Raw genomic sequence first — 26,892 nt, forward strand, 5'->3', positions numbered from 1 at the left:
TGTGAAATAAATTCCTCCCAAATGTAGTGGCTGAAAACAACACATTTATTATTTTGCAGTTTCCGTGGGTCAGGAATCCAGGAGCAATTTAGCTGGGGCCTCTGGTTCAGGGCCTCCATCAAGCTGTGGGCAGGAGCTGTGTGCATTGCCATTTCGAGGCTTGACTGGGGAGGAGCCACCTGCAAGTTCCCTAGTGTGGCTGTTGACAGGACTCAGAAGATTCATTTCCATGTTCGATCACTCAGGAGGCCTCTCCACAGGGCTGCGTGGAGACATAGAAGCCGGCTTCTTCAAGAGCCGGGATTCCAAAGAGAGAGAGAAAGAGCGCCCCAGACAGAACCACAGATGTGACATCCATCATGTTTTTCATGCTGTGTTCATTAGAAGAGTCAGTCAGTCCAGCCCGCGTCAGAGGGGAGGGCATTGCACAAGGGGAGGAGTGCCTGGAAGCAGGGATCGTTGGGGGCTATCTTAGAGGCTGCCTGCTACAGTTTCTTTATTTTGAATGTAAATTTTAAAAATAGAAAATGCATTCTCATCTTTAGACATTTAGAATGTAGAAGAGGGTACACAGTCAGTTCCCCTCGCATCCCTGTTACCGGGCCCCTCCTTGAGCAAACTCCTAGCAGTTTCTTGTGTATCTTTTCAGGGGCTTTCTGTCAAATGGGAAGTTGAAAGGCACTCCGCAGGGACAAGCAGAAAGCCACTTTCATCTTCTTGACTCCCACCTGCCAACTCAAACCTGCCTTGCAGAGATAACTCTACCCCACCCCTCCGGTGACATCTGAGGTGGGCACTATGACTTTTCATCTCCCTCTCAGATAACCAGGAGTTATTTTTAGTCATAACATAGTTCCATGCTAGAAAGAAAATGTTGAATAACCGTCACTCTGAACTTAAAGATCCAAGCTTCTGCTCTTCCCTAGCTTGGTCCTTCTTCAGCCCGGAAGCCTGAAATGAGAAAAAGTGGAGGTCTTGTGGTGAGCTTCTCTTCTCTTTTTTGCACTTCACCACTTTTTCTTCTACCTCCTTTTAACTCCTCGGGGTTGCCTTTGTCTCTTTCTGGGTTGGGGGATGGGAAATGAGTGAAGAGAGATAAGGAGCTCTTTTTTCAGTATGGGTTCTTTTGGCTTCTTCAGAGATTTCCACATGGAAACATCAACTAGCTTTTTTTTTTTTTTTTAGTGTTCGCAAATTCTCTCCATCATTTAGCATTTGCTTCCAAGGATACACCTCCAGCCACTTTGCTCCGAGGTCACTTTAGGAAACCTTTCAGGCAAGGCCTCTATGAGCTCCAGGAGGGCTGGCTTCTCTCCCTTCCAGCCTCCATCTCATCCTGGGGAAACCTTGACACACCTTTCAGAATGTCCTAGACTCTTTGGAAAACTGATTAAGACGTTCTTGCTCCTTGAGGGTTTTAATTTCTCACGCTATCTCGTTCGATTCCTTTAGGAATTGTTATATCCTGGGAACAAGGAATGTCCAATGTATTATCACCCCAGGAATTAAAATCCAAAAGAGGGGATGTATCTGCTGGTTGATCAAGTGCTTGTTTTGTTTGGGTAGGAAGTGAAAGACTTTTCTTGTACAACATACTTTCCACATGCTGAGATACCTTTGAAGACAAAATGGTGAGAGTAGTTAAGGCTAGAGATTCTTTCAATAATCCAGCATACTCTGCTTAGCCACAGAGGGTAGGAAGGTTGAGGTCATTTCAAGCACGGGCCATCTATATAGTTGTGAGGGACACCGATCTAGGATGTGGTGGGCTTTTTCTTTCTCTCAGAAGCATACAGTGTTTATTACTATAACACTAGATATCAAGGTGGTAGTAACTTTCGAATTCCCATGCCCGGGTCTGCTGTGGTTCATCTGTGTACACCATTATTTCATTATTTCATTCTGAGTTCAGTCCACCTCACCCTTTTCTAACAGTCCCATAAGCGATCCCACAGATACACCACTCCATCTTTACCAATGGCCAGCTGGTAACTTCTCCAAGCCCAGGCTGCAATTCTTTAGGCAACTTCAGCACACAGCTGGCTTTAAGTTGGCTTAGTGTTGAGACATAAACACTGCCGCTTTGGGCCTCGGTGCCCCAGTATTAGTCATTGGGCTCCTACACTTACGTGACCCTCGCGGGGACCCAGGAGATTTCTATGTTGTTCACATTATCAGAACTCAAACCCAGCTCCCTCCATTCTAATAATATCTGGGTTCTCAAATTCCAGTAACTTTTCCCTCTCCTATCCCTTTCCTTGTATCCAGGTCCAGGTCCACCTTCTAAGTTTCTGGTCTTCTGGGTGGGTTTCCTTCTTCTTAGCAGGGCTCACTGTAATGGAATTTTGCCCCTGCTTCCCATTTTGGAGATTGAGACTTTGTTATCTTATCCACTGATGAATTCATGGCCACTCACCTCCTGGGTCTTCCAGATGTTACCCAGAACCTTCCAATTCTGCTGCTTCAATTGGACCCCTCAAAGTTCTCAATCCCAAGGACTCTACAACTGTTCCGTTTGGTGGAATGTGTGGCATCAGTCAGACCGTCCCCCACAGCTTCTGTGGGAGTCCTGTCCTGTTGTGCAGGCAGACGGAGCCCGGACATTAGAACTCAGCAGGGCTCTAAGGAGGCACTTAGACACATCAGGCAGGAGCCCAAGGAATGACTATAGCCCTCAGAAAATGATTTGGTTGTTAATACCAATGGCAAGTGAGAAGAAGATTAAGAAGGACTTGGAGAATGTAACATTGTATGCCAACTATACTCAAAGAAAAAAAAAAAGAATGACTTAGAGTTGCCACATTGTAAGGACAAAAAAAAAAAAAAAGAAAGCCAAAGTGATAAATTAAAGCCAAAGAAAATCGTATTTGAGAAAAAACCATGCAGTGTCATTATAAAGTATGCCAAGAGATACACTATCCTCATTAAAGAAAAATAAATTATTTAAAAGTGAATACCAGAGTGCCTGGGTAGCTTAGTCCGTTAAGCACCTGACTTCAGCTCAGGTCATGATCCGAAGGTCCTGGGATCAACCTGTGTTGGGCTCCTTGCTCAGCAGGGAGTCTGCTTGTCCCTCTCTCTCTCCCTCTGCCTCCACCCCTGTTCCTGCACTCTCCGGCTCTCTCTCAAATAAATAAATAAAATCTTTTAAAAAAAGTGAATACTATATTGTACCAATGTTAATTTCTTAGTTTTGACAAATGTGCCGTATTATGTAAGATGTTAACATTAAGAAAAGCTGGGTGAACTCTCTGTACTACCTTTGCAACTTTTCTGTATCTAAAATTACTCCAAAATAAGAAGCTGAAAAAAAGAATACCAATAGAAACATGAAAGTGTTCACATAAAATAAAGAACTTCTTTACCCTAAAATTTTTAGGCAGATAGAAATGGTTTTTGAAGAATATTTTGAAATCTCATTGTTCTTTGCATAAACATGCATTGTAGAAAGGTGCAGTCCTGTATAAATTCTGGAAAGAATTAGTTGATGCTTCTTGGTTTCACTTTTAGGAAACTCACTCTTTCAATAAATAATTTTTTACCTATTACAGGTCTTGCATATTCTAAGGATACATCAGTCAAACAGATATATCAGTCAAACAGATAAAGATCTATGCTCTCATGGAGCTTACATTCTAGTGGGGTAGGGGGAAATCAACAATAAACATGAATATAATAAATGAGTTATATTGTATGATTGATAGGTGCTATGGGGGGGACAAAGAAGAGCAGAAAAGGGATAGCAGTAGTATGCATGGGGGTTGGGCTGTGTACACTTTTATTTATTTTATTTATTTATTTTTTGAAAGACTTTATTTATTTGAGAAAGAGTGAAAGTGATCACAGAGGGAGAGAGATCACAGAGGCAGAGGGAGAAGCAGACTCGCCGATGAGCAGAGAGCCCAATGTGGGGCTCGATCCCAGGACCCTGAGATCATGACCTGAGCCAAAGGCAGACACTTAATGACTGAGCCACCCAGGCGCCCCATGTGTACACTTTTAAACAGGGTGATCAGAGCAAGCTCCATTAAGCAGATAGAGGGGAGCAAGATGAAGGAGATGAGGGAACAAAGCATGAAGATATCAGGGGAAGAGCATCCCAGGCAGAGGGAATGGCCCTACGGTGGAACATGCCTACACGTTCAAGCAGCATCCAGAGGCAAGTGGTCAAAAACAGTAACTGTGGGGGGAGGGAAGGTAGAAAGTAGAAGATGAGGTCAGGACGTTAACGATAGTGGTAGGTGGAGAGGAGCACAAATAATATAGACCTTCGGCTTTTCCTCTGAGGAAATGGGGAGCTATGGCAGACTTTTGAGGAGAAGGGTGACACGATCTGTCTTATGTATTAGAAGGATCATCCTTAACTGTTTTGTGAGTAGGTGCTGGGAGGGCAAGGGCAGAGCAGAGAGAACAGTTAGAAGGCTAAAGTAGTAATCCAATGAGAGACAATGGTGCTTTAGTCCCAAATGAAGCAGTGGAGATGGCAAGAAGAGGTGAACTAGAGTTGGCTTGTTCCAGTCTCGAGAGCCAGTTGAGAAACTTCTTGGAAGTTCGCAAGCCAGTTAAGCATGGCATTATTAAAAATTAAATTATATAAACTTACAATTAAATACATTATATTGAAAACTCAAGTAATAAATACTCAAAAACTCATCACTTCTTAATTGTTTTACCAAATTATTTTACTATTATTTATTACTATTGTTATTTAGAGAGAATGTGCACGCGTGAGCACACATGAGCGGGGGAGGGGCAGAGGGAGAGAGAGAATCTTAAGCAGGCTCCAGGCCCAGTGCAGAGACCAACGTGGGGTTTGATCTCATGACCCTGAGATCATGACCTGAGGGGAAATCAAGAGTCAGACCCTTAACTGACTGAGCCACCCAGATACCCCATACTGTTATTTATTATTAACTTTGCTCCTAAGGTCATTTATGTCTATCCGTAGAGTGAAAATACTCTCAAATGGGGTACTGCTGTGCATCTCTTCCCAATTCTGTATTCAGTGACATTATGTTAGGAGTTTGTCAGTCATACTGGGGGTATTTACACCACAGAAATTAAACGCTACAAATCAGGATTCATTTGGTTTTTAAAGAGAACTAGTTGTTAAGTATTTACCAGCACACCATTGCTTTGTGCCTTCCCAACTATAGCTAGGAATGGGTACCACTACACCATCCAAAGTGTTCAGGTTCCCTCACTCCTATCATTTCCCCACCCACAGAGGGGCAATGCTTCATAAAGAGGTGAAACAGGTATTGTGCATATTATAACAGGAGAAAAATAACATATTTCTCTTAAGCCTCATACCACTGATGCATATTTAGTTACAAGAACTCACCATACCTGTGATTGAATCTTTAGTGCCGGCCCTAGCTTTAATCCCAGAGTGCTTCGAAGATGCTCCTCTGTGAGTAACAGCAAGGTTTCCCCATCAATTGCATGGTCTTTAAATACCTTATTAAACACAAAAGATGTTAACTTTGTCTATACGTCTTTTAAAAACAATTCTTGTTTTATATATAGGTATTTTAGTTTTGGAGGAAACATTAAGACTGCGGAGGATGACACAAAATGTTATAAAATTTCTCATTTTTAGTTGTTCTCTCTTCCATGCTCCAGTAGCAAGTTGTCTATGTTCTTTAATTACTCTCAGAGTACATTGTAATTCTGTTTATGGGACTCAGTTCCAACCTGGAATAGTTACTATTTGAGGGCAGGCCCATGTCTTATATACCAGCGGCCCTATAATGCCGAGGCTGACACATAGTGGATATTTCAGTAGGTGTTGCTGGACAAATCAATGAATGCACTAATAGACTGAGTAAAGGGTTGTGGATAAAAACCATGGCAAACAAGTTTCACCTCTCACATGGACAGGTGCAGCCTCTATCCACTGCCTTGGACAAACAGCAAGGGGAGGAGAGGTAATGCAGGTGAGAACTGTCATTCTAGGCCTTTCCAGGAGCCCTCCCTGTTCTGACTGTGGAGTAGATACCACCATGCCTTCCTTACTTTCAGAAACTAGGAAGGCTGCTGGTGGACAAACATTCCAGGCGGATAAAGAGATGAATCAAAAATCTGGGCAGACTGATAGTACTGTAATTTCATGATCTCCAGCTTCAACCTGCCCGGCAATCCTTCATTTACTGATGAGCTCTCTTTTTTCTATTTTCAAGCTTCCTTCACACGCTTCAAACTTAAAACCTTACAGAATCCTTCCTCATTTTCAGCAGACCATATAACTTCTTAATTGAGAAGGAAGGAAGGAAGGAAGGGAGGGAGGGAGGAAGGAAGGGAGGAAGGAAGGAAGGAAGGGAGAAAGGAAGAAAGGAAAAGAGACCAGTAGGTAAGAACTTCCTTGGGGCGCCTGGGTGGCTCAGTTGGTTAAGCATCTGCCTCGGCTCAGGTCTTAATCCCGGGGTCCTGGGACTCCCTGCTCATTGGGGAGCCTGCTTCTCTCTCTGCCCCTCCCTGCTGCTCTGCTCTCTCTTGCTCTCTCTCTCTCAAATAAATAAATAAAATCTTTAAAAAAACAAAAACAAAAAAACTTCCTCTAATTCTGCCCAGCAACCTAACCACAGATGTTTTCTCCTTTGTGCTGATGTGGTAGAAGAGGGTTCTCCATGTGTGAAGACAGTCTCTTCACGTATGCTGTGGGTCCCTGCCCCTCCCACCTCAGGCTTCCCTCAGCGGATAATCCCCTCTCTCAGAGTCAGTCTCCCCTCTTTGGCTCGCTCCTTCCCAACGGCATTTACGCAAGTCTCCATCCTTGAGCAAACAAACAATAATAAAGCACTTACACAAACGCTACCTCACTCTAACTCTTGATCCTGCTCCATATTTCTCATCCCCTTCACAGCCCAATTTCTCAAGAGTTTGGATCCTCCCTGCCTCAATGTTCTTCTTTCCCAGTCATTTCTCCGTCTCAAGGAGTCTGACTTCCACCCTCACTAGTCCGTTAACCCTGCTTGCTTCTGGGTCCCTCGTGTCTCTGCTGTTACCAAATGCATGGATATTCCTTGTGCTCCTGGCTGCATTTGACATTGTTGACTACTTTTTCATGAAGAAATGCACTTCCCTTGCCTTTGTGAGGCATCCCCCTCCTGGGTATTCTGTGCCTTTCCTTCCCAGTCACTTCTGAGGCTACTGTTTCTTTATTTGAGTCCTTACGTGTTTGGGCTTCTGAGGCTTCTACTTCAGGTCCTCTTCGGTTTTCCTGATTTACCTCAGTCTTTGGCTTCTGTGAATGTCTCTCTATGCCGAAGGCTTCCTAATGTATATCTTAAACTTAGAAGCTGAATCATGCTAATTCTGCCTTTTAGATAGTCTCTTTTTCTTTTTTTCAAGATTTTATTTATTTATTTGAGAGAGAGAGAGAGAGAGAGCAAGCACACTAGTGGGGTGGGGTGGGGGCAGAGGGTGAGAAACAAGCCGACTCCCCGCGGCCCGATCCCAGGACACGGCGATCATGACCTGAGCCAAGGGCAGATGCTTCACCGACTGAGCCACCCAGGCGCCCTAGATAATGCTCTTATCTACCCGCCCCTCTGCTGCTACCCTGGATCTAGTGCTTCCCCACTAGTCTTGCCACCTTCAACCTATTTTCATAAAAAGCAACCTAAGTGGCCATTCTGAAATATAAAGCTAAGCATGCCACTCATGCTTAAAACCTCAATTGCCTTCAGGATAAAGTCACAATCCCTCACGGGGTCTCCACGGCTCTCTGTGACCTAGTCCCTTCCCCTAGTCCAGCCTCCTGATTGCCATTCTCACCTGTGCCACTCTTGGTTCTGGCCCCCTCAGTGCCACCAGGAACTACTCTGGAAATCCCACCAGGAACTACTCTGGAACTACTCTAGTGCTGAATTCTTTCTGGTTCCTGGCCTTCTCCTGGAAATTCCTCCTTTGCCTCTCTTCCACCTCACCGCCCCCCTCAGCTGGTAAACTCAGTCAGACGCCTCTCCCTTCAGGGAAGGGATACATTTTCAAACAAAGGCAGGTTGGCAGCCAGGGCCTGATCCTCAGCCCTGGTGGAGGAACCTGGCCCCGAGGCAAAGTTGCAGAACCTTCCAGTGTCACTCAGTTGTCCCTCCCACCTCATTCTCAAGATAGCAGTGGAGGCCAAGAGCACCATATAAACATACATATAATTTTAGTGATTTCAGTTATTTTTAGAGAAAGAATATTTTATCTGTTGAGTCACTTAGGACAAACAAGAATCACTGAACACTACACCAAAAACTAATGATGTACTATACAGCGGCTAACTGAACATCATAAAAAAAAAAAAAATAATAATAATAAAGAATAAACAAGATGTGTTGCAGGGTCTCCTGGACGTCCTTGAACAAGTGAGCTACCAGCCCTCTCTCTACATCTGTTTAAAAGAATTCATTTGCACAGGGGCTTTGGGCTTTAGTTCTGGTTCTTTTTTCTGGATTTCTTTTTATACCTATGGGAGGCAGGTGGTGGGAGGCTGCTGAGTAGCAACCACCTAGAGATGAGAAAGAAGAGGACAGGGTGGGGGGAGAGGGGGAGGACAGCGAGTGTAACGCTGGGGTAGTCCCAGGCTGCGACGTACTAGACAGGGGTTTTCATGACTCCTGTGCCTGAGCTGTGCTGCTCTGAAGCTTGTTACAGTCTGTTGCGTCCAGGGAGATTCTCTCCGTCTCTGCACACCGTACTGTCCCCAAGCGCAGCAGGGTCGTGCCCAGCAGGGCAGCGGCCTTCTTGTGGCTGATTTCACAGCAGTCCCAGGGAGGGAATAGACTGATGAGGAAGCAAGAGCAGAACTTGATCCTAACCACATTTGAGAAACACCTAGAAATAATTGTACCCCTTCTTGGGGTGGGGAAAGGAGCACTGACATCCTGTTGGTGAGAGATAATGAGTCAGCCAAGTTTGTGGGGTATTCGTGTTTATGTGACTTCTATGTACCTGCAAGAGGACGTTGAGGATGATAAAGTATGAAATGCACACGTGGTGTCATTCATTACAGGAGTGGTTATGATAAAGAGCACTTCTATGCCTGTGGATCACTGGATGATTAAGAATGATAAGCGTTCAAATAGATTCAGTCTGCCAGAAGCCAGCAATCACATGCTCCTTACACACAGGGTTGCTTATTTCTGGCTGTTATCAAAATTTGGTAACTTCACTGTACTGGTGGTTGATGAAGCACCTGATAAGTGGAATAGACAAACTTAAAAATGATTGCCCCATGGTGAATGACTAATAAGAAAACAATAATATTATACTTGCTGAATAGGAGAGAACAGGACAGGAATTTTTATCAAGTATGCAAAAAGACAAAGTAGGTGACCTGAAGAATACACCTTGTCTCGTAAGTAATCTGAGGTTCCATTCTCTTGAGGATCCTCTGATAGAATGATGGGAATTAATGTTTATCAAGTACTTATAAGGTGCCAGGCCCTCTTTATGGCTTACAACAATCCTTTGAGAATATATTATACAATTATCCCCATTTTACAGATGAAAAACTGTGCACCAAGAAGACAGGCAACTTGTCCCAGGTCACATGTCCAGAAAACACAAAAGCCAGGATTTGAACTTGTACTTTCTGGTTTCATAAGCATATTCTTTTTTTAAAATTTTATTTTATTATGTTATGTTAATCACCATACATTACATCATTAGTTTTTGATGTAGTGTTCCATGATTCATTGTTTGCATATAACACCCAGTACTCCATTCAGTACGTGCCCTTTTTAATACCCATCACCAGGCTAACCCAACCCCCCACCCCCCTCCCCTCTAGAACCCTCAGTTTGTTTCTCAGAGTCCATAGTCTCTCATGGTTCGTCTCCCCCTCCAGTTTCCCCCTCTTAATTTTTCCCTTCCTACTATCTTTTTTTTTTTTTTTTTAACATATAATGTATTATTTGTTTCAGAGGTACAGGTCTGTGATTCATCAGTCTTACACAATTCACAGCGCTCACCATAGCACATACCCTCCCCAATGTCTATCATCCAGCCACTGCATCCCTCCCACCCCCCACCACTCCAGCAACCCTCAGTTTGTCTCCTGAGATTAAGAGTTCCTCATATCAGTGAGATCATATAATACATGTCTTTCTCTGATTGACTTAATTTCGCTTAGCATAATACCCTCTAGTTCCATCTACGTCGTTGCAAATGACAAGATTTCAGGTTTTTTGATGGCTGCATAATATTCCATTGTATATATATACCACATCTTCCTTATCCATTCATCTGTTGATGGACATCTTGGCTCTTTTCATAGTTTGGCTATTGTGGACATTGCTGCTATAAACACTGGGGTGCACATACCCCTTGGGATCACTACATTTCTATCTTTGGGGTAAATACTCAGTAGTGCAATTTCATAAGCCATATTCTTAATGACTACTCTATCTAACTTTTCCATAAGTCCCATAAACAGAAAAAAAAAAAAAAAGAAAATGTAGAAGAATTAACAGCATTACACTGAAGTAAAAAATGATCATAAAACCAAGATATGAAAAAAGTTATTTCTAACATCAGTTAATTATGTTAAATTATAAGGTCCTTTCCTTGCTTTCTTTTCCTTTAATATATAAACCAACGATAATGACATCAGATTTACTAGGCAAATTGTTACTTAAAACTGTGTTATTAAATCACTTGCAGGGTCCCTGGGTGGCTCAGTCGGTTAAGCAGCTGCCTTTGGCTCAGGTCATGATCTCAGGGTCCTGGGATAGAGCGGCTCAGCAGGGAGTCTGTCTCTCCCTCTCCCCCTGCTGCTCCCGCCAGCTCACGTACTTTCTCTCTCTCTCTCTCTCAAATAAATAAATAAAATCTTTAAAAAAATAAATCACTTGAAAAAAATAAACTTTATGTATGAAAATATAGCACTGACATAAACTTTAAAAATTGACCAACCCATTTTCCCGAATGAGTGAAACTACTCTTCTTTCCAACTGTCCTGACAGTTCATTATAACTCAAAAAACAGTATTTTATCTACCAGATTGAATTATCTCTGTGTATGCACTTTTGTAAATTGCCCCAGCATTAATATAGAATTTTTAAATAGTTATTTTCTTATTTTTCAGATCTATTGTCTTGTTATCCTGTTTAGAATGAAGAAGATATTTCTATTACCTATTATGAGTAGCCTAAAACTTCTGGTATGTTTGTTATATGGAAGAGTAGGGAATGTAGTAGAAATTTCTCACTGTTTTTGGATGTTTGGCCGCTGAATCTCCTAGTTTTGGGTGAATTCCTACCTCCCAGGAGTCTCGATAGAACAGAAGCTAAAGCCAGACAGGCATGGCTCTCCCAGCCTCCCTGCAGGTGGGGTGTGGAGACAGGACCCAAGCTCCACCAATCCCAGACTCCTGTCCCAGGTCACCCAATGACACATGAAGGGGTAGATTATTAGGAATCCTCTCTGAGAGAAAAATGCAAGTTTGACAGAACTCATTAGGAAGGAAATAGATTTCAAAGTGTCTTATTTTCATGAAAATATTTCAATGTTAAGTCACCTGGGCATAGTCTGAACAACCTGGAAGGCCACTAATGAAGTTGTGCACGTTGTCCACAGTCCATTTCTGAATATCTTCATCCAAGGACATGTTTTCCCCAATTGTAGCCAGTGGGTGTGCTCCTTTAAAAGTGGAAAGGAAATTATTTGGTGGTATAAAATTTCCAGGGAAAAGGGGGGAGCTGACAGCACAGTTTTATGTACAGTTACCTTAATTTCCTCATATTCTATTACCACAGAAGGTCTCTTTAGGTCCCTATAGATCTATGTGTAAACTCCTTAAAAGATACTGAGAGACATTTTCTTAAAAGTTGAGTAATCTCCTTTCTTTTCTTCCCCTAAAGGATCTTTAATGACAGCATTATTGTAAATAAAGAAGTTGCCGACTGCTCTGTTTCTCTGTGATTCCAAGAGACATGCCCTGTGGATTTCATCCTCCAGATGAATGCTATTGTGTTCTATGATGTTATGTGATTTATCATGCTCTCTAGGTGATGTGAGAATTTAGCTACGCATTCAACAAAAATGGCAAATTAACACTTTGTAAGGGAAGCAGTTGTTTCAGTGACTACAGCCCCCTCCCTACCAAATCCCTGTTTTAAAATATTTTTATCTAAAGAAGTTCTAGAAAACTATTCAGTGTGTGTTTGGGTGGGGTAGGTAGTGTGCTAATGCTTTTAGGTAAGAAGGTATCACCACAGTAATGGGCACTGAAAGTTCATGCTTCTGTTTAATTATCTATAGTTTTCTACACTTAAATACAGGGGAGATAGAATTCATACTTTTAGGCAAGAAGCCCCTCTATATTGTGTTGAAGAAATTAAGAGCTAATTAAATTAAAAATTTAATTTAAAATTCTGGCAGGTTTCCCCATCCTTCCTCATCCTTGCCTTCCTAGCTTTTGCTGAAAATTCTCTCTATAGCAACATATGAATAGAGATGAATGTCACTAATATGGCTTTATTGGGACTAACATAATAAAGTGACTTCAAAAAGTTCTAAATAGGACTAAGAAAAGGAAGAATAAAAGGAAACATGATGGGTATAGTGCATCATGGAATAACTTAAGGACTTGGTGACCTGTGGCTCATTAGGATCTGCCATTGGCCCCTGACACCCACCTGGCAGAGCTGGTCGAGGAATTGGAGGACAAACACCATTCTTTTCCCCACAGGCTGCAAAGCTCTGCTCTGAAGGCTTCTCTTTCGCACCATCCCAGGAGGCCTTTGCTTCTAGAGGAGCACCATGAGCTCCCCAAGGTTTTCTGTGGGTGGGGTCGAGCTCCCCACAGGTGTTGGCAAGAGCTGTAGTTGGCTTTTCATTGGTTTCACTTGACTTCTGATTGTTGAGAGCTTCAATCTCTGGTTCCTTTACATATTCATCCTCTTCATAGGGAATCACATGAGTCTGGCCTAAGAGTTTTTCTTCTACTTGACTTTTGGAGCTCTCAATATCGCTGTCTAGAACTTTCTGATTCCCTGTACCTCTCCTGAGACGGCGACATTTCTGACCCCAACTCTCTAGAAAATGTGGACCTGTCGCCACTAGTGTGGGGTTTCCCTGAAGATTTCTCAGGGTGCTTCTGTGAAAATGCAGGTCACCAGCAGGGAGCATGCTCCTGCCGTGGTAAGTGGCTGGGCCAGGTGGGATACTGGAGCCATAGAGGAATGGTATCCCTAGGCCTGCTAGTCCCTTGGGATTCACTTTCTCTATTCTCCTTTGTTGGTAAATGGCATGCATTTCCATTTCCATCCTAAAAACAGAACAATATGTTTTATACACCCCAAGAAAACCATTAGAAATATAATCTTAATGGACCTCTGCCTTCCCTGAGATGGAACCTCTGCTTTTCCTGAGTCTTCACACTGCTTATCTGAAGTGTGTTGGGTGGAAACACGAGCTCCCCCCAAAATTCACTGGGAAGGAGAGTTTGGAATAAAGATCTGAGGGTGAAAGGTTTGGCTGAATCTCTGGACAGAAGTGCAAGGTCAGTTTTTAAAGCATTACCTCTAGCAGGTCTGGCAAATTTAGCAGGAATGGGGATAACATGGCAGAGGGTAGTTTCTTGCCAGAGATTAATCTTCAAAGAAAATAAAGTTCTGGGAAGAGGTTTTTAAACCCTGCAGTATAATCTTAGTGGAACTCAAGGAAGGCGGTAAACCAATACAAGTCTCAACCGTGACAAATCGGTGCAACTGGCAGGGGTTGTGCTGGAGGACTTGGTGGGGGTTTTGCTTACTTTGCTTATGGATTATCACCTGACTCATTAGGGTTCAGTGATGAGAAAACTGAGGATAATGCCTTCTTGCACCCCAGGGCCATGCCTTATCATTATTGCTGTCTTTTCTTTCTAGTTGCTATAGCTGAAGGCTACTGTTGGGGCCACTGACATGGGGCTGTCTGGGCTCTGCTCGCAGAGTCTCAGGTGGGGTTGGCGAGCGTGGCTCCTATATTTGGGCAGAATTGAAGTCATTTAAAACAGAAGGGCTGATATGAATTTCAGAGGTATCACACCTAGGCATTTTAATTGTGAGACATTGTTAAACTGGTATGATCTACAGGCTTAGCTTCACTATGTAATTTCTAATCTTGCTTTTATCTTTAACCAACCTGAATATATGTTTGTATATATTTCTTTTTGTAATATTCCTGAAATACTTTTTGTATGTAATCAGATATCTATCAAATATACGTAATAAAATATGTATATAATTAGAGTGTGTATATATATATACAAATACTATATACAAATATAACGAATGAATGTATGTATATAAAAAGTATCTCTATATCATCTATCTGTCTTTCTATCTTTCTGTCTATCTTTTTATCTATCTATCTGTCTAAAGCAAATGAATAAACGAACAAGTGAGTGAATAGAAAATAAATACAACAACACTGTTATGTTACCTGGCAGTATGCTGCCTTTGAATCATTTCATTCCTTCTGGCTATTGCCTTTATGGATTCAGGTGGTAAAATGCCCCAACCTTAAAAAAGAAAATCATCATCTCACCCCACAAACAAATTAACAATTTCCATTTAAAAATAATACAAAAAAATATAATGATTTAAAACAGCATCTATAAAAACCCACCAGTAGAGCAAAATGTTGGAAACAGTATCAGATAATTGCTGTTCAGCATCTTAGGGTCACTTTGGTGATGGAATGATAAATACTAGATAATTTTATTTTTCTTTAAGTATGGGTCTCATGATTGGTGACATTTTCCTGCCATACTTCGAAAGGAAAAGAAGATGAAATAAGTTATGGATCTCTTCATTTCTAGCTTTTGATGTAAAAATGGATAACTTTTTTTTTTTTTTTTTTTGCTATAGGAGAAATTAGTTGACCTTTAAAAAAAAAGTAACTAAGTGCTTCTTATGCACCAAAATCCCTGGAAATAAATGCAATGATTTAATGGGTAAAATATAAAGCTCTCTATGTGGATTTTTGGCATATCTGAGGAAGATACTTTTTCCAAAATGTTTTCAATGATGTTGGGTAGAAATTACATTCTTTGTGTCAGTCTTCTAAAATTTCTTGAAATAACAGCAGCATCATAGATTTCAAGGCTCTATTCTTGCCTGGTAACTTTATGCTCTATTGACTTTCTTCTTTCTCTGTACTCCTAATGAACTTAGAGTCTATACTGATGCTTTTCAAACCATCTATGGTAAAGGACCATTTTTTTCTTTTAAAATTTCCAACCATCATGGACCAATACTTTTTAAAAATACAACATAATGAACTTTTATAAAATTGAAATGAAAACAAGGACAAATACAAGGTAAAAAAATATTAGATCAACAGAGAATTACCCTGTCAAATTGCTGCAAAATTTCTCTATTTATGTATTTATTTGCACAACCTCTTCACAGACCAGCACAGGTCTACAGAACACACTTTAACATAACAGACACACAAATTGTACTTCTTATATGTAGTTTTGTTCACTGATAGTTTTACATGTGAAAATCTGTTCTCCTTAACAAGGGGGATATCATGGGAGCTAGAACTGTTTCTTGTACATGCTTTGTACTAAGCTAGAGAGCTCATTTAACTCCCATTAATAACCTATCTTGAAATAAATCATACTATATGTTTTTAAAGGAGATTTTTTGTCATTTGTAAAATTCAGAGATTAGATGAGGTGACCTCTAAAAAAAAATCCTCCTAACTCTAAAGCTCTATATTTTTATAATTCAGTGGCTTCAAAATACTCTTCTTTAGAGAGCCGGTGTGCATGACACTTTCAAGCCAGGATGTATTGCCAAAGGATGCAGAGCAAGTTCTCAGGAGAAGTCCAGTATAGAGGGCACCGTTCTAATTACCTGGATTTTAGGACGCTCTGAAATTTGGAATCATCAAACCTATTCCAAGTTTCTTTCTCTTTCCCAAATAGATGACATCAAACGTAGTGCTAGTCCAGCTGTAATAATCCACTCTCTACCTAACATCCAATTTTTGAAAGATATTTCTGTCTTAGTTTCTGTTTTGCTAACTTACTTAGTAGCTCAGTTTCTGTATGACTGAGGCCCTACTTTCCCCTAGCTTACTCTCCTACACATCAGCCTTGAGGCAGGAGACCTGACCTATGTCCCTGAGATAGGTGGTCAACTTGCTTGCGTACATCCAAATGTTGGCAGGTTCTGGATTTTTTATCACTAAGACGGGCTCTCTGAGTCAGCAATGAAACTATTTCACTGGTCTATTTATGTGTTGCCTGTAACCATGGGCTGTAGATTTACTGGGTTCTTGCTGCCAGATGGGGCTTTTATCTGGGATCAGCTGTTGGAACAGTCATTTTGGTCCTTGGATCACTCCAGTGGGTGTGTCTAGTTTCATATCTGGCCCTGGCTTGTCCACCCAATCCCAGTGGATCCGTGCACAACATGCTCAAATCCAGGCAGTCTGGTATCTTCAATGGCCCTGGCACCAATCATATTTCTTCTTGTGTCTTCACTCACATTGTTCTTATCTATTGAGAGTTGTTGGAATTGGAGAGCAGGGACAAACAGAAACTCAGCAATATAGTTTTGGGGAGATAAGATACATCAGTTTGATTCAATATTGTGAGGAAACTCTCACTTTCTAATCTCTCTCAAGCCCCCATCCAGTCATGTTTTCAGATACCACTCTACTGACTGCTCTTATCAAGATCACCAGTGAGCTCCACTTAGCTAAATCTAATCATGTATTCTTTGTTTTCATCTACTTGGCACACTTGACACAGATGCTTTCTCTCTCTCCTTACAACTTGTTCCCTTGCCTTCAAGGCCATCAGGCTCTCCTGGGTTTCCTCTCACTGGTTTCTCCTCCTGTTCTCCTCCTGTTTCTTCCCTTCTCATCTTTTGGATCTTGTTGGTATGTCCTAAGGATCATTCTTTTAACCTCTATCTACCCTCGTTCTATGGGCAATCTCATCTAGTCTCATCTATGCTGATGAGTTCCAAAATTATATCTCCAGTTTGTCTCCAGAAGTCCTCTCTGGGATCTAGCTGCCTTCCTGACATCTCCCATTAACAGACTGTTAGGCATCTCAAATGTAATAGGAGCAAAAATGTGCCTGCGACATCTCTCCACCCCAAGAACTCTGTTCCTCTCACACTCTTCCTCAACAGTGACAGCAACTCTACCAAAACCAAGACCAAATTTTTGCTGTCCTCCTTAACACCTCTCTCTCAGACAGCTCATATCTAAACTGTGAGAAAACCTGTTATTTCTGCCTTCAAAATAATTACAGAATCCAACCACGTGTTACTACTGAACTGTCACCACCCAGGGCCAACCCATCATAATCTTTTGGCTATTCTAATAGCCCATTAACTCCCATCAGTTTATCCTCAGAACTTTGATCCTATCAAGTTTGTCCCAGACACAGCAGCCAGAGTGATCCTGGTGAAATGTAAGTCAGAAAATGTGGCTCCTTTGCTTCAACTCTTCAAAAGCTTCGCCTCTTAGAATAAAAGGTGAACCCCCACCATGACCTGTCAGACCATATCTCATCTCCTCATGACCTCATTTGTTCCTCACGTGTAAGATAAGACAGATAGTAATAGTGCAACTTATCATGTTATTCCCCAGGAAACTGATAGTTGGAGGAGTTAAGGAACTTACACTCAGTCACACAGTGGTGGAACCATGATTTAAATCTAAGTTGCAAGGGCAGAACCTACAGGCATAACTGCCACACAGTTCTGCTGCCAAAACTTAGCAGTAAATTTGATGGCATGATGGCAAGCTTAAGGCAGCCATCCAGGTCACAGTGGCTCCACAGATCAAAGCCATCTTTTGCTCATACCTGAGTAGACACGATTGGACAGCATGTTCGGCATATTTGCATTTGGTAGAACAGAAGATCCAAATTGGGAAGGAACGCAAAACTGTCTCGGGTCAGTAGGAGCTACAGTGGAAGGCAATAAATCTCTAGGGGAAAAAAGATATAAAGTAGATAAAATGAGGATGGAATAGTACAAACTTCCCATTGCATAGGCACTGAGATTTTTTAATTGCCAGATAGGATTCTATCATCTCTTCCCAAAATGTAGTGCAAAAATCCTGCCGCCTCTATTGGTTTAAGTAGAAATGTGGTAAGAAAGGTCTACTTTGGTAGAGCTATGTGTTGAGTGAATATATCAAGGAAGGATTGACCCAGCTGACAACACAACAGATAAAGCAAGAAAAGAAAGTTTTAGGGATGTCTAGAAAAAAGATCTAATCAAATTAATACTGCTCTCTGATTTCCCATGACCAACATACTGTTCTGACCACAACATTCTTTTCTCATGTAATGGACCTACTTTGGCTTGGTTGTTGCCATCTGGGATCAGTGTTTGACTCCCTGGGTGACAGTTTATTTATTTTGCCATGCTCAAGAAGTCCAAAGTTGTTGTTCACTGCTCCATGAACAACAATAAATAATGGATATAACTTTCTTCTCAGAATGTCAAAATACTCTAAAGAAGGGAAAATAAGAAACTGCCAGAGTGTACATCTTAAGCATTGATAATGCCACTTTTATTGAAAAGAGAGAATCATTCTATCACAGGAAATCCAGGGTACTTAATTGTTGTGGAGTGAGTTGCGTTTCCCCCAAATTCATGCATTAAGGTCTGAACCCCCAATGTGATTATATTTGGAGATAGGGCCTCTTAGGGGGGACTTATGATTAAATGTGGCCATAACAGTGGGGCCCTGATCCAATAGGACTGGTGTCCTTATAAGAGGAAGAGGTAGCAGGAGTGCATACACAGAGGAAAAGGCCAGGGGAAGGCACAGCAAGAAGGCGGCTGTCTGCAAGGCAAGGAAAGAGGCCTCACCACAAATCAACCCTGCCGACACCATGATCCAGGGCTTTTCAGCCTCCAGAAGTATGGGAAGTCAAATTCTGTTGTTGAAGCAATGCAGTCTGTGGTATTCTGTTAGGGCAGCCCTCACAGACTACATCAATGTTTATATACACATGATGCCTGTCACAGGGCAAGTGCTCGTTAGCTATGTGTTGATTGAATATATCAAGCAGGCCTCAAATGAGAAGTGACAGGATGTGTGTTGGAGGTGTGGCCCCCTGAGCATCTTGACACGAATAAGTGCACCACAATTCATGGAAGTAACATTAGACAAGAAAACAACACTGGAGTTACCATCATTTGAAAAGTTAAGGATCATCCATTTTCTCCTTGGACCAGATTAGTATACTGGAAAGAAATACCTATCCGCTGTTGGAGGTTCAAATGGTGAAGGAACCAGTGGCGTTCTCTGCTGCACTGATGCTGTCAATAAAGGGTTCATGGCCATCATGGGATTTATCATCAATATCTCTCGCCACTGATGGAATTCTAGAAGGAATCAGGTAGATATGTTAACAAGTAACTCTATGTTTTGTGAACTATTTGAATTTTTCTTGAACACCTTTTGTATTTTCCCAACATTTGGGGACACTGCTATAATAAGCTTTCAGTTACACAAAAACCCCTCCATTTCAAGCACCCAGATACAACTGTAGAACTTAGTGATTTATCCATTGGTCCTTGGAACTTGTTGATGAGCCCACAGGAAATACCATATCACATGACAAGTGATAATAAAATTAAACCAACCTTGCAAGATTCCAGAAATACCAACCTCCTTTCTTACAACTTATTTTGATTTTTAAAAAGATTTATTCATTTTAGAGAGGGGAGGGGCAGAGGGAGAGAGAGAGGAACTCAAGCAGACTCCATGCTGAGCATAGAGCCTGACGTAGGGCTCCATCTCACGACCCTGAGATCAGACCTGAGCAGACCAAGAGTTGGCTGCTTAACCAACTGAGCCACCCAGGTGCCCCCCTTATTTTGATTTTTATATTTCCAGAGGTACAAATGCATATATTCTCCCACATGTTCAATCTTCAGAAAAATATTCCTATTTAATTGATAAGATTAAAACAGAAAAGAAGGGGAAAATCTTTTTAATGGCTAAAAATATATCTAGTTAGAGTGGATACGGAATAAGACTGTGTTTAATTAGAACAAGTGAGCAAGTTATATCCAAATGTACATAAACACAAGGATTCATAACTTTATCTGCAGAACCAAGTGATCAGAGAAAGGGACCATTGTTAAAAGGATAACATTTTGCTTTCCATCTTCCTGTTAATTATTAATGTCCTTTGAATAATTTTAAATATTAAAAAAGTACTAGTCAAGCAGGTCATTTTAGCTTCTCCTTCATCCTCAATTGTCACTTAAAAAAAATTCAAGATACCTACAACTATATTTTATTTTTTAATTTTTTTAAATTTTAATTTTTTTTAAAGATTTTATTTATTCATTCATTTATTTGAGAGAGAGAGCATGAGCAGGGGGAGTGGTAGAGGGAGAGGGAGAAGCAGACTTCCCGCTGAGTGGGGAGCCTGACGGGAACTCAATCCCAGGACCCTGAGATCACCACCTGAGCCAGTTGGATGCTTAACCAACTGAGCCACCCAGGCGCCCCTTATTTTATACTTTTTAAGATTTTACTTATTTATTTCAGAGAGAGAGAGAGTGCGAGCTGGGGGAGGGGCAGAGGGAGAGAATCTCAAGCAGAGTCTGCACTGAGCTCGGAGCCAGACCTGGGACTCCAGGTGCTGGGCTGATCTCATGACTCTGAAATCATAATTTGAGCAGAAACAGAGTCAGGCATTCAACCGATTGAGCCACCCAGGCCCCCCACACAACTACGTTTTTAAAAAAGGAAATTAGGAAGAATATGCTCTGCTTTTCAAAGTAGTGATCTTTCTTTTTTCGTTTCTCATATGTATATTTGACTGAACTGTTAAACAGTTAATATGTTCATATGGTTCAAAAACCAAAACTATAATGGTATTTAAATAAACAATCACTCCTTTAGCTTCTTTTCTAGACCGAAACCTACTGATCAAGTCCACAGTTCACCTGACATTGGATTTCACCATTCATATACTTAAAAAACTTCTTTATGTTGATTTATTTTCACTGTATTTCTGTGAGATCAGTACAGTTTCCCCTCTGATAGTGGCCTCAGAGAGTCTAGTGACCAGTCAGGATCAGGATAAAAATAGCTGCCAGGTGCCCGCCAGCCATAGTGAGAATGCCAGCAAAGTACACAGGTGGGCTCTATGTCAGACATGGGCTTGCAATTCTGGCACGGACACTGTTCGTGCCTTGAAATCTCAGGTCCCCCATGTGAGATCAGGTGCACAGCCACCTTCTTCCCCCTAGTTCATTGCACAACAGAACAATGTGGGACACAACTTGGTGTTCCTGAACTTTGATTGGTGTCAAAAATTGTCTCTGGCAGAAGTTTGAATTTACCCATGAGTGAGATAGAATCTTTAAATGAGAAAATATAGTGTTTATCTCGCACTTTATGTGATGCCGGAGACAAATCAGGAAGAAGGAGAGGAAGAGAGGGAGATGTACAGAATCCCTCCAGAGCAAGAATTGCCTAGATGCTGACCACTCCTCTTCCTCACACATGTCACCTGAGGGAAATGCCATGGAGATTAGTCACCAAAAGCAGATGAGACTATCTTATTTTGGCATCCCCATGAGCAGGCCTCAAGACAAGGGCTTGAGTGCAGGTACTGATCCCAAGAAGCCCACGTGAGGGAGTGGGAAAGTGGAATCAGGAAGGGGAAAGCCAGTAAAGGGTGAGTTAATGTGTGGGTTACTACTGTGGGCAACTGGGGCTCAGCCCTGCTGGGGACCTTCTAAGAAACGTCATGGAACACACCTCAGAATTGTCCCAATGAGGGGCGCCTGGGTGGCTCAGTTGGTTAAGCAACTGCCTTCGGCTCAGGTCATGATCCTGGAGTCCCGGGATCGAGTCCCGCATCGGACTCCCTGCTCAGCGGGGAGTCTGCTTCTCCCTCTGATCCTCCCCCTCTCATGCTCTCTGTCTCCCATTCTCTCTCTCAGATAAATAAATAAAAAATCTTTAAAAAAAAAAAAAAAAAAGAATTGTCCCAATGAAAGACTAAGAGTTGGGTAAATAGCCATTTGGGTTATGCCTGAGCTAGATGCAATGAACTCCTGGGGTGCAGAGGGAAGCCTTCAGATTGACAAGCTGAGAGGTGCAGGTGCTTGAGTTGGGAAAGGCCCCCCATGGTTGTAGGTGAACTCGGAAGGGGGCCCAAGGAATATGGAATAGGGCAGCAACAGTGTCTAGTGCTGTCGAGGCGATGTGGTTACCTTCTAATGTCATTCCATTAGATAACTGGCACAAATGCCTTTCTTCTGGAGTACCAGGCTCACCAGGCATAGGCATATTTCTACAAGGTTCTGTAGGGTCCATTGTCTGCAACAACACAGCAGGATTTTTTTTCACTGTTAGTCACACGTTTATTGAAGTAAGCAGTGAACTCAAGGCTATCAGGTTAATGGAGATGAAGAAATGAGGCATCAGAGACAAGTCTCATCTAATTTAAATCTAATTTAATGCCCTCCTTGGTAACATAACTGTTCTGGATTCTATGGTTCTTGGCTTTCTTTCTTTTTGCAATGCTAACCAAGGAGATTGAATGTGATCTATAAAATTTTGTTACACATCTGATAGAGTGGTTTATTATTTTTTAATCAATCCTCCAAGTTCTTACCTAAAATGTAAGCTACTTGCAATGTCTAGAGAAGTATCCCCATGCCATGGAGGTCCCCAGGAAGGACGAATCACTGACATCTGCCACACCCAAATGTTCTCCGCTCCATTTGGAGCTAGTTTCTTTTCATCCTCACACATGTGAGCAAGTGCTTTTTTACTTACCACCATCATATTTCTTGGGGCCCAAATTTTCTTTTATAAATATCACTGTCTGATGTTATAGACTGAATTTTTATGCCCCCCCTTCCTATGTTGAAACCTAATCTCCAATATGATGGTATTAAGAGGTGACTCTTTAGGGGGTGATTAGATCATGAGGGTAGACCCCTTATGAATAGGATTAGTGCCCTTAGAAAAGAGACACCAGAGAGCTCCCTAGCCCCTTCTGCCATGTGAGGGTACAGCAAGAGAGTGGGCATTAGTGAACCAAGAGGTGGGTTGTCACTGGACGCTGAACCTGCTGGTGTCTTCACCTTGGATTCCCCTGCATCCAGAATTGTAAGAAATAAAGTTCTGCATTTAAAAGCCACCCAGACTATGGTATTGGTATTCTGTTATAGCAGCCTGAATGGACCAAGTTATCTTTTTGAGGCTATGTTGTTGTATTTTGAATGTCCCAAATTTTATATATTATATATATATTATATACAGATATTTTATTTTATAAATATATTTATTATATATATTATATATATTTTTATGTATATACATTTTATATATATTTTTTGATAGACTTTATTTTTAGAGCAGTTTTAGGTTCACAGCAAAATTGAATAGACAGAACAGGGAGTTCGCATTTGTCTCCCCCTGCCCCACATGCATAGCCTTCCTCACTAGGAACAACCCACACCAGAGTGGTACATCTGGGAAAGTGGTATCATCAGCGAACCCACACTGACACATCACTATCTCCCAAAGTGCACAGTGTACCTTACTTAGTGCTCACTCTTAGTGTTGTACATTCTATGGGTTTTGACAAATGTAAAATGACATACATCTGCCATTATTGTGTCATACAGAATAGTTTCACTGTCTTAAATAAAATTATATTTCAAAGTCAGGAGACTTCCAAGGAAATATTTGGGGGTTGACCAGATCTTTCCCTTCATCAGCAAGGTACATGTTTGAACTCTAAATCTAGGTTTCTACAAATTTACCATTTGGGGAGTCATGGGATCAACCCATAAGTCTTTTTTTTTTTCCAAGATGACATTTTAAAAACCCATAGGTCTTTAGATGTCACTTTTCACATTTTCAGGGTATCCTCTTCTATTTTAGAAACATCTAGACGACTTGTGAACCAAGGTCACTTTGGCACGGCCGATGAAATGCTCTTGAGAGCACATGCAGATGGGGATATGCACTCTGAATGCAGTGTGTCTGGTAATCCCAAGTGCGTGAGGGCACCGATGCTTAGGTTTGCATTCAGGAAGGATTTCTCTGACCCAGAGCTCTAATCCTGGATGCCCAGCACTTTAGGAGGATGAGGACTCCTTAATCTCTGTCTTCAGACTCTTACCCTCAACAAACCCCTCCAGGCAGCACACAGACGATTTAGCCAGTGCTAATTCTGTCTCAACTGATTAGGGCAGTAGTAGTAAGACATGAACTTCATGAACTAAAGCTCTTGCCAAATCAGCAGATATTTACGAATGCTTGCCTTGTGCCTAGTAGCCAGGTGCCAATTTGATTCTATTTCCGTCTCTCATTGGCTGCCCTGTGACCATTTATTAAACTCGGTGCAATTTGAGTTTGGCCAAGCCCAAATTTGAGCAATTACCTATTGAATATTTGTTGCATGTAAGAATGCTTGAATTCTGGGATTTTATTCATTGAAATAAATGAATGTTTAAATAACTTCTGTATGTGATAAGTTTTTACATTTGAAGGGTGGATTAGTAGAATTAAATGTTTCTACAATTCTGAAAAAAATAAATTCTTAAAACTAGCGGGAGATATTTACAGAGTTCTTTTGTTTAAGGTATAAAACAATCCTTAGTAGCTTCACACATTCACTATTCTAGTTGTCCTATTATTTTTTAATCAATCCTCCAAGTTCTTACCTGAATGTGGGTTCTGAAAAGCATTTTAATACTAAAGCATAATTCACACTTCTTTTTAAGTATATTAATGTGGGTTCTGAAAAGCATTTTAATACTAAAGCATAATTCACACTTCTTTTTAAGTATATTTTCAAGGTTTTTTAATAAAGATTTTATTTATTTATTTGAGAGAGAAAGAGAATGAGAAAGAGAGAGAGAGAGCACATGAGAGGGGGGAGGGTCAGAGGGAGAAGCAGACTCCCTGCTGATCAGGGAGCCTGATGCGGGACTCCATCCCGGGACTCCAGGATCACCATCCAAGCCAAAGGCAGTTGCCCAACCAACTGAGCCACCCAGGCGCCCTATTTTCAGTTTTTAAAAATAATAAACGATCCTATTTTTAAAAAATAGGAAGGCCAAGGAGCTATCCAAAAGTATTTCATTATCAGTACCTGTATCAGAAAAATTCACTGTGAGAAGAGCAGTCATGCTAATTTCTCACAGTTACAGTTAGAAGTGTGAACAGTCTATTTTTATATCCAATAAGAAAAAAGTTTTAAAAAATAATTACATAAAATCTTGTGTAAAATGTAAATAATTGTACTGATATTCAAAGTACATTTGTTAATTGAAATAAACCTTAACGTAAGACTCAATGAATAAATTGGCATAAAATATTTGACTGTTTCTAATTGTAGATACACATAATTTCCTGAGATTACAAGGGAATCTAAAATTATTCAAGCCCTTATTTCAAGTGAAAGAAATACTTACATTTAAAGTATCTTTACCCCAAATGTGCATCATGGCCATTTATAACAGGACAAATGACATTGCTCCTTAAAATCTGAGTGGCTGATGTCACCTTAGGCCCCATCCCACCTCTTCCGCAAGGTCTCTGCCCTTTCCTGAGGATTTCATCCTCGTGGGCGCTCTGGCTCTGAGTCCATGCTCTTGTGGGATTCCCAGTCTACCCCATGGCCCACCTCCTATAGCTCTTCCTTCCTCACAGCTCTACGCTGACTCCGAATGCCATCCATTTCCCTCAATATCCACATCAAACCACCCACACAAGCCAACATGTGTATAGTCAACTGACCTAGATGTTGGCCAATTGGAGGTTGGGGGGAGCAGAGAGTGTTGTGTCAAAAACAGTTTAAAACTGGACATTAAATTTCTCCACCATAAAACATTCTTTTGAGGACTTTTGCCATTTCAGGCCCAGGCTTCCCATTCTTTTTCTTGGCCTTCTCTCAGCCAGTCCCCCAACAATGCCAAAATTCCTCCTGTTTCGTTTTGCAGAGGACCTCTACACCTTCCTCCTGATTCTGCTCTGAGCCTCTCCTGGATGCCTTTGATTCTGGGTCTCTGCATATTCCCTCCCCTCCCCATCCTTGCCAAGGATAGTGAAGAGACTTAGAGACTTCTACTGGTTTGAATTATGCCACGAACATCCCACTTTAGAAGGCGGCTAGATGTAATTTTTGTTTTAAATAACAAGTCTTGCTCTGTTATACCAGCACCATATAAATGAAATGAGTTCTCCCTGCAGTGGTAAGCAGTACTGCCGACAAAGGCAGTTAATACCGAGGCACTGGGCAGCGGCCCTAAAATATATCTCACTTTTACAAAAGGCGCCACAGATTTAGTTAGCACTTGGCTAAACGCACCGCATCACAACGCATACCCTGGAAAGTGTCCCATGAAGACTGATGATATGTGTGCTTCCCTCACCTCTCCTTTCTTTTCACTCTGGAAGCTCATTGTCATTTCAGCCCTGCATGCCTCCTTGAAATGTAAAGTGCTAGGCACGTTTGCAAGTGTCGTAATGAAAAAGACTAAACCTCTGTCATTGTTAAATAAATGGACATGATGTAATAGCTTTACTACTTCGATATAATTTATGTGTCACTATAGGTTGAATAAACCATGTTCACTTTCTCCAAGAGATTGTGAGGCAAAACGCGTTGTATATAAATTTGTATGAGAACCAAAGTGAAATCTAGCAGCACCCTTATAACCGAACTGAATTTTAGATATTTTAGGTAGATTGTTGTAAAGAATGAGTGAAGAAATATTAACATAGTGTTTTTCATGATTATCATTGATTGTTCCTCAATTTTTTTTCCTACAGGTTTCTACTCTGACATTTCGTAGTCCATACATCATGACAATTTTTGGAATATAGTTAACTGCAGTAATGAAAGGCCATTAAAATAATAATGCATTGTAAATG

The 26,892-nt window shown here is 41.3% G+C and overlaps 1 protein-coding gene across 1 annotated transcript; it reads right to left on the reverse strand.

The window, feature by feature from the left end:
- Nucleotides 1-1,077: 1,077 nt before the first annotated feature.
- On the reverse strand, nucleotides 1,078-19,311 carry SAMD7 (sterile alpha motif domain containing 7). The gene is made up of 7 exons (XM_036118364.2): nucleotides 19,226-19,311; nucleotides 17,816-17,940; nucleotides 14,422-14,500; nucleotides 12,633-13,264; nucleotides 11,513-11,634; nucleotides 5,350-5,460; nucleotides 1,078-1,615 (listed from the first exon to the last, which is right to left on the reverse strand). The coding sequence occupies exons 1-7, from the start codon at nucleotides 19,309-19,311 to the stop codon at nucleotides 1,418-1,420; spliced, it is 1,353 nt and encodes a 450-aa protein (XP_035974257.1). The 3' UTR covers nucleotides 1,078-1,417.
- Between the last annotated feature and the right edge of the window lie 7,581 nt (nucleotides 19,312-26,892).

This window comes from Halichoerus grypus, chromosome 1 (genome assembly GCF_964656455.1).
Source record: "Halichoerus grypus chromosome 1, mHalGry1.hap1.1, whole genome shotgun sequence".
NCBI lineage: Eukaryota > Metazoa > Chordata > Mammalia > Carnivora > Phocidae > Halichoerus > Halichoerus grypus.